The following is a 14,455-nucleotide window of genomic DNA, read 5'->3' as shown; positions in this document are numbered from 1 at the left end:
AAAGAGAAGGAAAGAGTTAGGAAAGGGTTCACAGGATGTCAGAATGGGAATGTTGCTAGTCCAAGAAACCTTTGGTCCCCCTTACATCCCTTGCAGAAGTCCCTGTTGCAAGGGGCAATGGGAGTTGGGGTATGGGTGAGGCTGTTCAGACTCATTGCTCCATAGAAAGACAGAAATAGGGACATAAAAGGCAAGGGCAACCCATATGGAACAATAAGCCATATGCCTTGCATGTAGCTCCCACGTAAGTGTGATATTAATAGTGCATGTTATATAGTGCACTTGTGTGACGTTATACGTTGATAATATGGCCTCTTTTGTAAATCGCACAAACATAAATAACATATATAGCATAAATAACACATAAAAACAGCACACACATATATAGGAAGTAAGTGAAACTCTGCCACTGTAAATCCTTTAAACACCACATGGATTACCTAAGACCGTGATTCCCAACCAGGGTGCTGCAGCACCTTGGGATGCCTCGAGATCCTTTCCAGAGTGCTGTAGGGTGCCACGCTGCATGAGCACTGTTAGGTGTGCAAACATGATTCACAAGACAAACCCAGAGATTTCAAATAGGAATTCATAATGTGAAAACCAGTCTGCCCTGCTGTGGTCTGTCCGAGTTTTTTGCAACAGAAGAATTGCTCTGGAATTTTTTTGTAGTCAAAAGTTGAGTGAAAGTTAAGACCCGGCATTTTCCAAGGCATGTCTGGAGCCTAACCAGAGGTTCCTCGAGTCTAATGAGGGGGGTGTCTTGAGTATATAAAGGATGAAAATCACTGATTTCAGGCTGAACAGATGGGGCTGATACTGATTTGATAATATGTCATCCAGTGAATAGAGCCCCCAGTCTGCCTTTAGCGATTGTATCATTTCATAAACTCATTATGTTCTTTGCAGTCCCTTGCAAACTCTCTATTGGATATTATACCATGGAAATAAGCAACGCCAAAACTACCAGAGGATTAGACATATGTATAGAACTGGGAACCGTTTAAGAGAGCTGGCCCCTGCGTTTATGTGCGGCCGTAGAAGGCACCCATCCGTTTGATTAGCTTGGGGACATGAACTATTCCATCTGATAAACATCGTTTGAACAAAACGGTATGGGAAAGAGAGAAAAAAAATCAAAGGGAGCAGATGACAGGATGAATAGCTGTTCAGGTGGGAGGGACATTACCAGCGCTAACGACATTCATTATGGAAGATGAAATAGGCTTCTGAAGGGGAGGGAGAAAGAATGGGAATTGAAGATATCTGCTGGGTTTACTGTTAATTTCTGCAGACATGCCAGCTCATTTAGTAATGCAACAGCTCCCATTGCTAGCCACTTAATGTATGATTAATGTGTCACAAGATTTCCCCAGACATTTATGACACCTTTAGGAATAGATATGACAATGACTTTATCACACAGAGCCACTTCATACTATCTGCATTCCTCTTAATGATTTATATATTCTGGAGGGATTTTATTCCCTCCCTCTAGTACTCAGTAAGGTAATAAATGAGAAAACTCAATGGTCTGTAAATTACAACATTGATTAAAGAAGTGATTACTGATATAACTCTTACATGACTATGCTAATGCTTGCTTATATTTCAGGACAGTATTTACATGTTAATGATAAATCTACTGCAGTGTTTAGAATTACTTTGTGGCTTTAATCAAAATGTAACATTTATAAACAGATAATGTTTATCGCAGAGGAAATGCATTTATTTTTGTTTCCATTTGACATATGAAACCCATTCCGGGGGCAGGTTTATCCGACTGGCGGGTTTCATTAAACCACGATGCCCCGTGCCGACGGTGAAGACTCTGGTCAGGGGATAGCCTTGATTTGCTGCCTGCATTCAGCTAGCCCTGTTTTGGGGTGGTGGGTTGCTCTTAAAGGGAGCCTTTCTCATTATAAATTCTGCAGAGATGTCAGCAGCTAGTGGCTCATTGCATAACAAATAGAAAATCAACCAGCAGCTTCATAAATAGCATCCAGTCTTTAGGCATCTCCGGCATAATTATGCCTCCCGAGCTGATGGAGGATTTCTGCATTCAGCTGCTTCCATTGTAAAAGGCCGTCATTAACATGCATATGGAGAAGGGAGGCTGTTTTGCTTGTTTTGTTTTTCAGATGCCAGGTCTCTACTTTGAGCCTATTCTGTTGATGCGATTACCTTCTTCTCTCTCTCTCTCTCTGCCCCCCACCCCGCCCCCATCTCATCCTGTAGGTTTCTGACAGATGCGACTATGTTTTTGTCAATGGCAAAGAAATGAAAGGCAAGGTGAACGTGCTCGTGAACTTCACGTACCAGTATCTGAGCGCCCCCCTGCAAATCACAGTCTGGGTCCCACGCCTGCCTCTTCAGATAGACATTTCAGACACGGAGCTGAGCCAGATCAAAGGCTGGAGAGTCCCCATTGTCTCCAATAAGAGGTGGGGAGTTAGTTGCTTACTTTATCAAGCGCTTGGGTGCAAAGAACGGTGCTGATGTTCATCCCCAGAAAGAGCAACCCATAGTGTAGAGTAGGCAGCTGTCCCCTGACTTTCCCTGGAGTTCAACGGCGCTTGGATCTAGAGCTTTGGTGTGGCTCGCTGTAGACAGCAAAGTGCTTTTCAAATGCACCTAAATAACTTGGGAGCAGAAGTCCCATTGCGAGTCACTGATTATCAGGGGGGTTTGTATTCCTGAGTCAGTCACATACCTGTTGGCAAGCTGCAGGTTTTGGATCTGGATCCAGCCACTAGTTGAGGGGAGTTCAAAAGGGTTTGGTTCTTTGCCTTTTACTACCACCAAGGCTGGTTTCAAAGCAAAGGCAATGATTCACTGTATTTTTTCAGTCCCCTGCATGATGCCACCAGTAGTCACCGTGGAAGTACAACGTGCCACATGCCAGTGAGTTACGACTCCTGCAAAGGGCTGGGTGAGGGGGTCGCCTCTCACCCTAAAGGGCATCTCCTCTCCCCTTCTCTTATGAAGTCTGCTCAGCACACTGGTCAGAAGGCGATCACATTTCTCCTCTAAACTGATCCGACTCAAGGCAGTACTTTCCCTGCTTAGCTCTCTGCTTCTAGTTTGGACTGCAGAGAAAGAGGTCCACGGGGCTGGTTTCCTTCAAATCCTTTTCTTACGCTTCCTTCCTGTATTCATTTTTCCCATAAGGCCCACACGAGAGAGTGACGACGAGGATGAGGACGAGCGGAAGGGAAGAGGCTGCACGCTCCAGTACCAGCATGCCACGGTGCGAGTCCTGACCCAGTTCGTAGCCGAAGACGCTAGCCCGTGGGGTCAGCTCAGCTACTTGCTGGGCCCCGACTGGCAGTTTGACATAACAGACCTGGTGACTGACTTTATGAAGTTAGAGGAGCCGCACATTGCCAGACTGCAGGAAGGAAGGGTTCTGATCGGACAGGAAGTGGGCATGACGACGATGCAGGTACGTCAACGGAGCTCGACCTTGCGGGTCCGCTCCGGTGATCTGCTGAGATGTTCCCGTTTGCAATAGAATAATAACGTGCAATGGCGAATTTGGCCCTGTGCATGCAACGTTTCCTCTCCGCTTAATTAAACCAAAGCTGGAGCCCTTGCCAATGTAGTTTCAGCTGCCCACTGTACTGAGCATATAAGCCTCTCCCTACAAGGAAGAGCAGCCTGGGCTCTCCTTCCCGGAGGCTTCAGTGGGAGCTGAGGGTGTCATTGCCCATGGCATTTGTTCTGATGGCCAGATTCTTACTGCTTGTAAATCTAAGCCTGTGCTAATTGACACCAATTGAGTATGTGACCTGTTAGGCTTGAAATCTCCCCCAAACTAGTGCACCAACAGCAAACTTAGTCACAGATCTAAGTTTGGGAGATTGCATTCATTGATTAGCTATCGTCCGCCCCCCGAAAAGGTTCAAAAAGGCACATAGGAAATGGCTATGCAGGGGTGATTGCTATGAAGGGGAATGATTTCCCACTGGAGAATGGGCACAATGCTCCATTACAAACAGCAGGGAGATAGAAATGACAGTTTCCAAATGTGAAAATGAAGGGCAAATCCTGGATGATGCTGTGAGACTCCTGGCTCATTTGAAGACAAGCACCTGGCTGGGATCATCTGACCCCAGCGCTCTTTCCTGCCCGGGCAGGGGGTCGGACTCGATGATCTGCTGAGGTCCCTTCTGACCCTAATATCTACAAATCTATGAAGTTCCCGGGAGATGACAATGCTTGGTGCCTTGTAGGATGGAGAAGGATGCTTTATTCCCAGGCATATAGGAAATTAATGCAAAGAGGATACTTCTCAAGGAAGTATTTGATTTGGTGGCTTTGAGAAGAAGCCATCAGGTGGGTTTCTCTTGCTTCTGCATGAAACTAGATGATCTTTTCCAATGTGTTTCTGGACTAAGACTTTGGAGGCAAATAAGTGGGGAGAAGGAACACTAAGTATTTAACCCCCTTCTTGACACAGCTCTGTTGCGGTTTCTCCAAAGGTTTTGTCTCCTCTTTCTGACTCCATTCTGGCAGAGAAGACAGTGACAGTGCTTGATGACAAAGTGACTATCACGGACCTGGGAGTCCAGCTAGTGGCTGGGCTGTCACTCTTCCTTCAGCCAAGTGCAGCCAGCAGCCGAGCTATCGTTGCTACAGCCATCGCCCAGGAGCTGCTTCATACTCCTAAGCAGGTAATGTGCACTTGGGTCCTCACCGTTGCTGGTGTATTGATGGGTAGATTTGCATCCTGCCATCCTTCGGTTCCAGCCCTGATTTGTGCCTGTAGGCCTGTTTCTACACAGGGACCGTGGGGAGTTGGCCCCTCTCGGTCCCCTCTGCAAATTTAGGCTTGGCCCTCAATGAAAGGTCCAAAGCCAGACAGTCTCATTTCTCTCCTGGCTTTTAAAACAATTCCCTTAAATAATGCAATCTTTGCAGCTAGCCCCAGCCTTTATTATCCTCTCTCCCAAGCTGTTCATGAGCACTGGTCCCCGCTTGCCATGAGCCTTGCTCCTGTTTTCCATGTCACAGAGCAGGAAGCTCTGTGTATCGCAGTGATTTAACATTTGGAAGCGCTATAAAGTAGCAGGGGGAGAAAGCTGAGTGCATTCGCTTTCCTGCTGGAACCACAGCAGACAGCCAGGCTCCTCTCTCCTTTTATTCTCCAGGTTGCCTCAGTTGGGTTACTTGTTCAGCTCATTAGGGCACTGGTGTATTGATCCTGCCTAATTCAAAGCCTGCAGGTTTCCATCTCGGCTAAGGAGGAAGGGTGTCGAGGAATGTGTTTCAGGTCACAACCCCTGTGGGTCGGAGGAATGGCAAACAGCATCCAGCGAAGGCACAGAGCTGCTGTAGAGTAGATGAAAAACAAGGGGGTCAGCGGCAATGGAAATTATAAAGAGCTGCCCACTCAATTTTGATTTCACTCAGCTGTACGCCTATAATGCCATCCTCAGCTTTCACAAAACCTGTATGTCATCTCGCACAAATAGGAACGAACTCCAGTCATGTTTTACAGCTCGTTTTCATGATTATTGCTACCTAATTTTCTGGAACGCAAGAATAATTGCGATTGTTTTTACAACTTGGTAGTTAGTGGCAGGATGGCATCCCAGCTAGGAGAAGGACATGCTGTCTAATTTACTTCATCCTCTAAGCACCTCAGTCTCGTGTAATTAGCCCATTTATGTCCTTCTTCAGGACTTCCTTTTGCTCTCCTCAACAGATGCAGAGACTGAAGTAGCAAAAGCGAGAAACAAATCGAAAGAGCATGAGGCTGAGTGACTGACTAGGTCATATGGTTGGTAGAAAATAAAATGGCCTGGGTAACCAGAGGGGCTTCACACTTGAGCTAAGTGAGCAGAGACATTTGCCAAAATTGGTTTGTGATATATGACAACACGGTGTTTCAGTACCAGCGGTGCACAGTGGGACATGTTGTATCACGGCCTGACACGCTGGCAAATAACATATAACCACAGCCAACATGTTATGAGATAACACTAGTCATAAGAGTAATATACAGCTGGAGAACTAAAGTGATAATTACTTCTAAATAAAGTTTTGAAATGAAATGCCAGGTCCCGTCCTGTCCCGTTCCCGCCCCCCGCCCGAGTGTACTTCTGCAATAGGAAGTATTTTTGTCGTGGAATCTTTTTCCTGGAATAGTTTGTCACAAATTGCTGTTATTTTGGGAGCTTTCCATTTATTCAAAGTTGGCTTTTCACAGGGAAAAATGTGTGCCAAAAATTTCTGGCCAGTTTTGTTCATTCCATTTTTAAAGGAAAAATCGGTGACCTAGGAGAGGGGCCTGAGCATCCCCCCGACTGTAGTGCGCTCTCTTTCATCCCAGAGCCACAGGCAGCAGCTCTGCACCTGGACAATCTTGGCTTTGGTCTTCAGAGGATGGAGAGCAGGCACAAAAGGCAATTAGATCCCTAATTCCCTTTATGCCTCTAAAAGATCTCCCCCTGTGGACTGTTGTTTTTTTTTTCTAATTAATTTGCACACTCTTCTGCCTGAACCCACTTTGTGTGCTGGAAGTAGGTGATTGGAGCTTATACTTAAACCTGGAAAGAGGATGCTGCACTTCTCAAGGAGTTTCATCTGGCTTCAAATTGTAGGGTAACGTGTCCTGGTAATTTAGTTTGCAGGGAAAGCGCAGGGGATCAAATAAGTTGCTTATGTATCAGGAAGAGGCTTTTATGCAACTGAAAATGGAAAAGTGCTTGGGAAAAATATTTCCCAGAAGTGCCTGGTGATACTGGAGTATAGGTTGTAACCATGTTGGTCTAAGGCAGGGATGGGCAATTATTTCAAGCAGAGGACCGCTGAGTTTTGGCAAGCCATCGAGGGCCACATGACAGGCAGCCAGGGGCAGACAAATATTAATTTTCTATTAATTTTCTCGTGGGCCAGATAGAATGGCCTAGTAGGGCACATCTAGCCCATGGGCCACATTTTGCCCACCCCTGGTCTAAGGACATAGGCATAGATTGATTCATAGATTGATTAATTCATAGACTGATTCCTAGATTAATTGTAAGCCTGGGAGGGACCTTGGAAGATCATTGGGTCCAGCCCCCTGCACCAGGCAGGAAGGACAGCTGGGGTCAGGTTCTTTGGGTAAATCTGATATCTTTTGTTAGACCAACTTAAATAGTTGGAAAAATTCTTCGTAGCAAGCTATTGGGTTTAAATACCCTTCATCAGGCTGAGGAAGCATGTGCAGTTGGTGTGTGCTCTTCCTGGATGGAAGGAATAGTAAAGCAGTCAGAGGCGGGTCTGCATGCAAGAAAGGCAGACAGTGAAGATGTAAATTGAGGTGTCAGTGGGTGAGTCAGTGGTGATACTGGATATATCCATTGTGACGGGATCCAATTTTCACAGGTGCTCTACTTCATTTAAATAAAACCCACTTGTTGAGCAGCCAAAAATTGGGAGACCCCAGGTACTATTCACACGTTATTTGTGTTTTTCTCTTTCTGACATAAGTTCCATCAAAAGCCCCTATTGCTGATGCAAATGTTAATGGTGACATTTGGAGAGAAAAAAAACACTTGCCATCTTGGATGAGTGGGGCGGGGATTATTTTTCTCAGAAATAATTGACTCCAACTTAACGTTGCCCCTGTGCAAGAAACTGTTACATATCTTTAGTCAAATATTTTCATTGGCTCCATTTTGATGGCTTCTACAGCCAAGTATCAATGTAGATTAGGTAAAGTCCCTGGGTAAATGCTACTCTCTGGCATATCAATACTGTTCCTAATAAATTAAACAGGATAGGCCCATAGTTCATTAGGAAGGCATGACTCTGTATTTGGTATTGTGCTGTAAGAAATCCTTCATTATCACATGAATGAATTGAGTGTTTCAACTATGACTTTTTTTTTTAATGAAGATGAGATAAGTTCCTTGAGTGCAATAGCAGCTGTAGTTCTGCAGTGAGTAATGGGAAGAGGTCAAAGTACAAATTCTTAAAAGTTGGCAATGTACCCAAGTACTCAGTGACCCAGAGAAGGTAAGCAAGGATTTTTTTTATTTTGGATATTAGGTGAAAATATCTATTGACTAAATTAATTAGCCAATCTGAGCCTGTGGGAAGCGGTATAACCACATCTGTTATTGAAACGGGGCCTTGGAAAAGCCAAGCTGGACCATCCCGGACACATCTTTCTAAAGATTTGGAGGCCAGACCTATGAATGATCTATTTTTCATGTCCTTCTGCTAAGGTAGCCCGCTATCCCATATGGCCTGGGGTATACTGTGGGACGGACACAGCCAGTCTCCAAGAGTTTCCCTCTTACAGTTGTCAAGGAAAGGAGACCCCCAGTATTTAAGCATGTTTTCTCCACTGAGTGGGCATTGAGGACTGATGATTTGGCCTCCTCTGAGGAAGAAGCATGTAGTTGTATCAGCATCTACCCTTGTGGGATATAGCATTTGGCTTAATAAATTGAAATGGGAAAATGGATAAAATAAAAGAGAGTGGGTAGAAAAAAACATTAGTTAATAGCTGTGCATGGCCATGTATCTTGCAGCACTACTGGGAAAGTGCAGAAATCTCCTTAGGTAAAATGACTGTCGCTGTTTTTCATGCTCTGCTGCTGTGAGATGGTGTCGGCGTGTCCGGTTCCCTTCCTCGGGGCATGCTTCATCTCCCATTCATGCACACAGCTTCTGTCAACATAAAAGACAGGAGCCAACCCTGCAAGGTGCCTCGTCTCAGGGAAGTCATATCCCACTGACTTGGGTAGGAGTTGAGGGCACTCAGAACCACTTGAGAGCAAAGGAGCAAAGCAGGTTGGGGTTGCTTACATACCCCTGAAATACGGGTTGACCTGATGCCGTTCTGCTGCATCAGTTGCCCTCTATCTAGCGTCCTACAGCCGAGGGAGTTCAGTAGAGTCACAAGGTTAAATAACAGCCATTAAGATCCTTATTTTCCACTTACACTGAGGTCCATCGCACCATTTTGGCAGTGCATATTACAAGGAGATGACATTTACACTTACTTACAACCCTGTTATACTACAGACCAGTGCAATAAAGCCTTAATCTACATTTCAACACCCTGATCCCATGAAAAAATGACTGAGCAAATAGGATCTGCTGGGTACGAGTGTTATTTTTCCTTTTCCTCTCTTGGAAGGAGCACGGTGCTTGAAGCAGTTGCCCAGAAATCCCATGATTTGCAGTTGCCTTTGATGACCTAACACAACCAAGGACCACCACAAGCAAACCAGGCGCTTTGTGATTTATTTGCAAAGGATCATTGAATGCATGCTATGTTATGAGATGCAGTCGGCTCTACATACTGGCCTGCATCTACATTTCCCGCACTCTACATTTCAAGGCCAGGGGAAACAAATGGGCCGTGCAGCCTTCCTTGAAAGCCAAGCAAAAAGGGCTGTTCGTGGTATCTTTACACTGAGGTTCACTCTGAAGTAGCCCAAGCCCCATGAGCCTTCGCACTTATATATTAACTGGCAGCTGCTGCACATTGAATCAGTCTACTCCTTCTGTTCATGGTTCTAACTCTGCGCAATAGAAGTGAGATGCAGAAGGGTTGGGACTCAACAGCAGGAATAAGTAGGATTGCTGCTGGCAGACTTCCTATGTTTGCAGCCTACCATGCTTGCAAACATACTAGGAGAGCTTCTGGACTTGGGGTGGGCTGGGCTGCTGGTGGGGTTTTTAATGTAGATGGTGTGTGTGCATGGGCTTGAGGGTAGCCTTAAGATTAACCCTGAGATACACTATTTCAGACTGGGACAGAAGGAGATTCCAGGGTCCTTGGACCCGTACGGAGACAGGTCTAGCATCAGCAGTTCTGCTGCCACTGATGTGGTCAAGGGGTTGAAATTAGACAGGAGACATCAGAGACTTCAACTAGGTTGCTCCTTTAAAGGTTAAAACTGCCACCATAAAATGGACTTGGAGCTTCACGGACAAATGGGACACATCCCAAAGCACGGGTTTCATGTGTTCTCTATGGGACGTGCCTGCATCAGCTCCACTTTCTGAATCCAAGTTTCCTTCACTAGATTCAACTTGCCTGAATGCACTCATTTAAGGGATGGTAGTTCTTGTGCAATCAGGTAATACACACATTTTGAAACAGCTGGCAATAAAAATGGCCTCAGTTTTGATCAGTCAAACATAAGCCCTAATATTCATGTGAAAGGCAAGGATTTCTTAGGGTGACAACTTTTATTGGACCAACTGTATGATTGGGAGAGTTGGGCAAGCTTTCGAATGCAAGACATTCTTTCTTGTGTAAGAATAGCCCGAAAGCTTGCTAATTTTTTTCCCCAACTATTTAAGTCGGTCTAGTAAAAGATATCAGATTCACCCAAAAAACCTTGTCAGACATTCTTTCATGCACCTTTGTGATTTTTTTCCCCCTCTTATAAAATGAGTCCTCTAATTACAAGAGGCAGGAAATGAGGAAGAGAAAGACATTTGCAGGTTGGAAAACACAGGCTGGTTTTATAATGCAGGATAATCTATCAAATGGCATCTTTGGGCTGACCACCAACTACAGAGATGTGGTTCTAGGCCAAGAAAGGTAGTAGAGGTGCAGATGGTCAGCATAAGATCAAGGGGCAAACAGGCTGGTCTGATGAGTGGGAACCTGGTTACGTGGCCAACAGATGAGGAGTTTGGAGAAGAAGATGAAGAAAACCACGAACAGAAAGTGTCTGGATTAAGGCAGTTCTTCGTGTGCTTAGGAAACATCACATCATTTGGAAATCAAACACCACCATGGGAAGCAAATTCTTCATCTCTTCTGAATGGGGCTCTGCTGTCATTAACAATGATCTCATGTGCGGGATCGGACTCGCCTCCCATCTTCCTAGTGACCACATAAATCATCCCACCTTCCAGGAGACATGGACAGCAATGTGGATTGTGGTTTACTGGTTTACAAAGAGCAAGATGGAATGAAAGGGAACGTGAGAGAGAGGGAAAGTGTGGGGAGAGAAAGAGTGAAAAAGTAGATAATGGGCAATTTCTCAAACTATTTGTTTATGCTTAATAATTAATGAACACAGGCATTTGTCACCTCAACGTGCAGGCATCGGGCTAGGGCAGCCGCTCTGCAGATAAGAAGACTCCCATCCATCTTCATCTGTTGATAGTAATTGGAGGACCTTGTCAGAGATTCAGAGGGGATTTATTGATGCGGTACATCGGATTTGCAGAAACAGCTCTTTGAAGGACACGGCACTAAATCATTTCTATTTTTTTTTTTTTTTAAGCCTTTCAGAATTTCTAATCATTTGGGAAACTCACTTCCTTCCCCTGCCTTCAGCTTGCCTTCAACAAAGCGAATGAATGAAGATGATCTTTTGCCAAATAGAATATTTGGGCTGATTAAATGTATTTTGGCAGGTTTGGGGATTCTTTCTCTCTTGCTCTTTTTTTTTTCTCCCCCTTTTAATTCAAAATATCTGTGATCTAACTGTGACAGCTTTGTGTTCAATTGGTTCTTCTTATATAGGACCCCTGAAAAAATAAAAGTGAATACTGACTGAAAATAGTAACTGGGCTATATGAGGCTGTGTTAAAACACACTTGCGTGCCTAAACTTCAAATGACTGCCTTCTGTTATTGAAGTCAGCTGCCACGTCTGGACAAACCCTAAAGTTGTTTGACAAACCCTCAGTTTGGTTGTTTCTAACTTAGCCAAACCCATAGCATTTGAGCTGACGTTTTCCATCCTGGGTGTCTGCTTTGGCCTCATTTTGAAAATTTCAGTAAAAATAGTTGAGCCATTTCTGAGAATGAGGCTAGGGAGAAAATACAGTATGTTGTGAAAAGATGTTCACAACTCTTTCTTTGAACATCTTCATCATGGAAGCTGGGACTAGGCACCGAAAAGAGAGCTGGGAACTAGGCGGGTGCTTGTACGTGCGATGGGGAATTAGTCCCCTAAATTGAAATGGTGGGTTTTAATTGTGACAGTTAAAAACCCACCATTTCAATTTAGGGGTTTCCATCACTGTTATGGTGATCCTTTTTTTTTTCCCCGCATAGCCTGCCTGCATCTCCCGTGGCTGGGGGGCAAGCTGTCAGTGGGCCAAATTGCCCCTGAGCTTCCCTCCATGGCAGCGGCATCCCTTGGGGCTGCCCAGGCAGGCGGGTACTACCCCAGCTCAGAGGCAGCACCCAGCCTCATCCAACTCCCCCAAGCCCAAGCTGGGGCAGCATCCGGCCTGCTAGCAGCCCTCCCAGGCAGCCCTGGGGGTGCCACTGCTGCAGAGGGAAGGACCGGGGCTGCTCGGCCCACCGGCTGCTCGCCCCCTAACTGCAGGAGACGCGGGCAGGCTCAGTGGAAAGAAAAAAAAAAGAGAAAGCGGATCAGGCCCCTTACCATTTCTACCTTCAGGCCACCTCTCCCATGGCAGGGGGCCAGCCGTCAAAAGGCTGCAACGTGACAAATAGCTACATTGCAAACTAAACTGCATGCAAATGTGGTTTAGCTTGCAACATAACAGACTCATTTCAATCCAAAAAAAAACCCCTGCATGTGTACAGCATGATTCAGTTATACCACAGAAATGGGCAATGTTCATCATGTGTGCAAGAACTCTAGGAGGCAGAAAGAGAGACTGAAGATGGATGAAGAGTCAAGGATTTGTGGGCAAGTTGGTCGTGGAGACTTGTGCTAACGAGTGAGGCCGAGAAAGAGGGTAGAGCCAAGATGTGGAAGGGAAACGGGGCTTTCCTGAAAATGAGACTGGGAGGAGGAGATGGGGGAAAGTACCAGGACTGGACAATTAAGACAATTGAATGTGAATCTGCAGAGAGAAATTCTGTCCCTGCCCCCGACAGAGTTCCCATGCAATACTGGGAAAGTCACATAACCCAAACTTTCCACAGCTGCCCACCAATAAGATGCTGCTCCTTTTTGGGGCCCATGATTTGAGACCCTGAGGTCTGATTTGCAAAAGCAGTGATCACACACAAATGCATAAAAGTGACCTGGAGGACTGTGAACATCTGGAGCGCTGTATGATGTGACGTTCGGGGAAGAATCAGGTCCTAGCTGTCTCAGGTTGTCAAAGTTGGCGAGCCCTTTGACCTCAGTCACGCTGTGCCTTGGTTTCCTGTGTAAAGTGGGGATGAAAATGGTTTTTTTCATGTGAAAAGTAACACTTGTAAATCACTCAGGCATTACACTGATGACCATGTAAGATGAAGGTACAAAATAACTCAAGAGCTTGGCAATACTAGAAATATGTGGTGGAGAGCAAGGACAGTTTTTGGACTAGGACTCTTTGTGATAAACCCCAAGCACTAGGCATGTGTGCTTCCAGGACTGAGGCACTGATTTTTCTCACTTACAACAAAAATATTTCCTAATAACTATAGTCAAAAGAGGGAGATGCCTCATTGGAAACTAATTGGTGTGAAGCGCATTGGCTGGAAACATTCAGATCTTGTTCCAGGGTCCTGTGCAAGACGGTACTGTGAACATAGCAACTTGGGTCACGTGAAGTTTATTTGGGAAATGGCATAGAGAAAACTCAGACGGTGGAGGAAATTTTTGGAAGCTGCTTGTCAAATAGAGGAGCCCCACTCCTCCAAAAAACTGCTCAGAGCCCCAGGCATTTGCTTTCTCTGGCACTAAAGAAAAATAGCCTCCGAGATGGGGCAGCTCCATTTGAGTCTGAAACTCAGCTCTCAGTCTTCAGTGCAATTTAATGGTACCATTTTAACAAGGAACTTGCAAGCATTGGGTTATCCAGGGCTAGACTGACATGTTGATAGGATAAATAGTACAGGTACTCATAGGCGCCGACTTTGGTTTTTGCCGGTAGGAGATTGCAGATGTAAAAAAAACCCTCCAAAAAAATGGCGCTTTACTTTAAACTCAGCATGTTCCCTCGCCGAGCCCGGTGCACGCCCAGATGAGGCAGTGCATTGCTTCAGCCTGGGTCTACAGTGTCTGTAAAGATCGGGTGCTTCAGTGGAGCTTTTTGGTGCTTTTATCTAATAGCTGATTGAATCGGCATTAGCTAAAAGCCCCAAAAAGTCTTGCTGAAGCGCCCTATCTTTACAGGGTTGAAGTAATGCGCTGCTGCTTCCAGCAAGCGCCGTTTGGGATTTTTTGGATGTTTAATGTCTGCAGGCAGCCACGGCAATGGCTCATGGGTGCTGAGCACTGGCTAATTTTTTCAGTGGGTGCTTGAGCCCTGGAGCACCCACAGGGTCAGCGCCTGTGCAGGCACTGGATGGAGCCGAAGGAAGCAATAATGAGACAGAAGAACCTTGCAAGAAAATCACGCTGTTGCTGTTTTATAGATGTTAGGGTCAGAAGGGACCTCAATAGATCATCGAGGCCGACCCCCTGCATAGGCAGGAAAGAGGGCTGGGGTCAGATGACCCCAGCCAGATGCCAATCCAGCCTTCTCTTAAAGACCCCCAAGGTAGGGGAGAGCACCACCTCCCTTGGAAG

General features: G+C 45.6%; 1 protein-coding gene across 2 annotated transcripts in view; it reads left to right on the top strand.

Moving 5' to 3' along the window:
• Positions 1–14,455, top strand: part of TMEM132C (transmembrane protein 132C) — a 208,814-nt gene that overhangs the window by 188,184 nt on the left and 6,175 nt on the right. For both annotated transcript variants that reach the window (XM_025195799.1, XM_025195797.1), the window contains 3 exons: positions 2,239–2,444; positions 3,172–3,445; positions 4,485–4,676. In XM_025195799.1, coding sequence (XP_025051584.1) covers positions 2,239–2,444; positions 3,172–3,445; positions 4,485–4,676 — 672 coding nt within the window. The remainder of the gene's footprint in view (positions 1–2,238; positions 2,445–3,171; positions 3,446–4,484; positions 4,677–14,455) is intronic.

The sequence above is a fragment of the Alligator sinensis genome, unplaced genomic scaffold, assembly GCF_000455745.1.
Source record: "Alligator sinensis unplaced genomic scaffold, ASM45574v1 scaffold628_1, whole genome shotgun sequence".
NCBI lineage: Eukaryota > Metazoa > Chordata > Crocodylia > Alligatoridae > Alligator > Alligator sinensis.
Note: the sequence above shows the minus strand (reverse complement) of the source record. Positions and strands in the feature narration are given on the sequence as shown.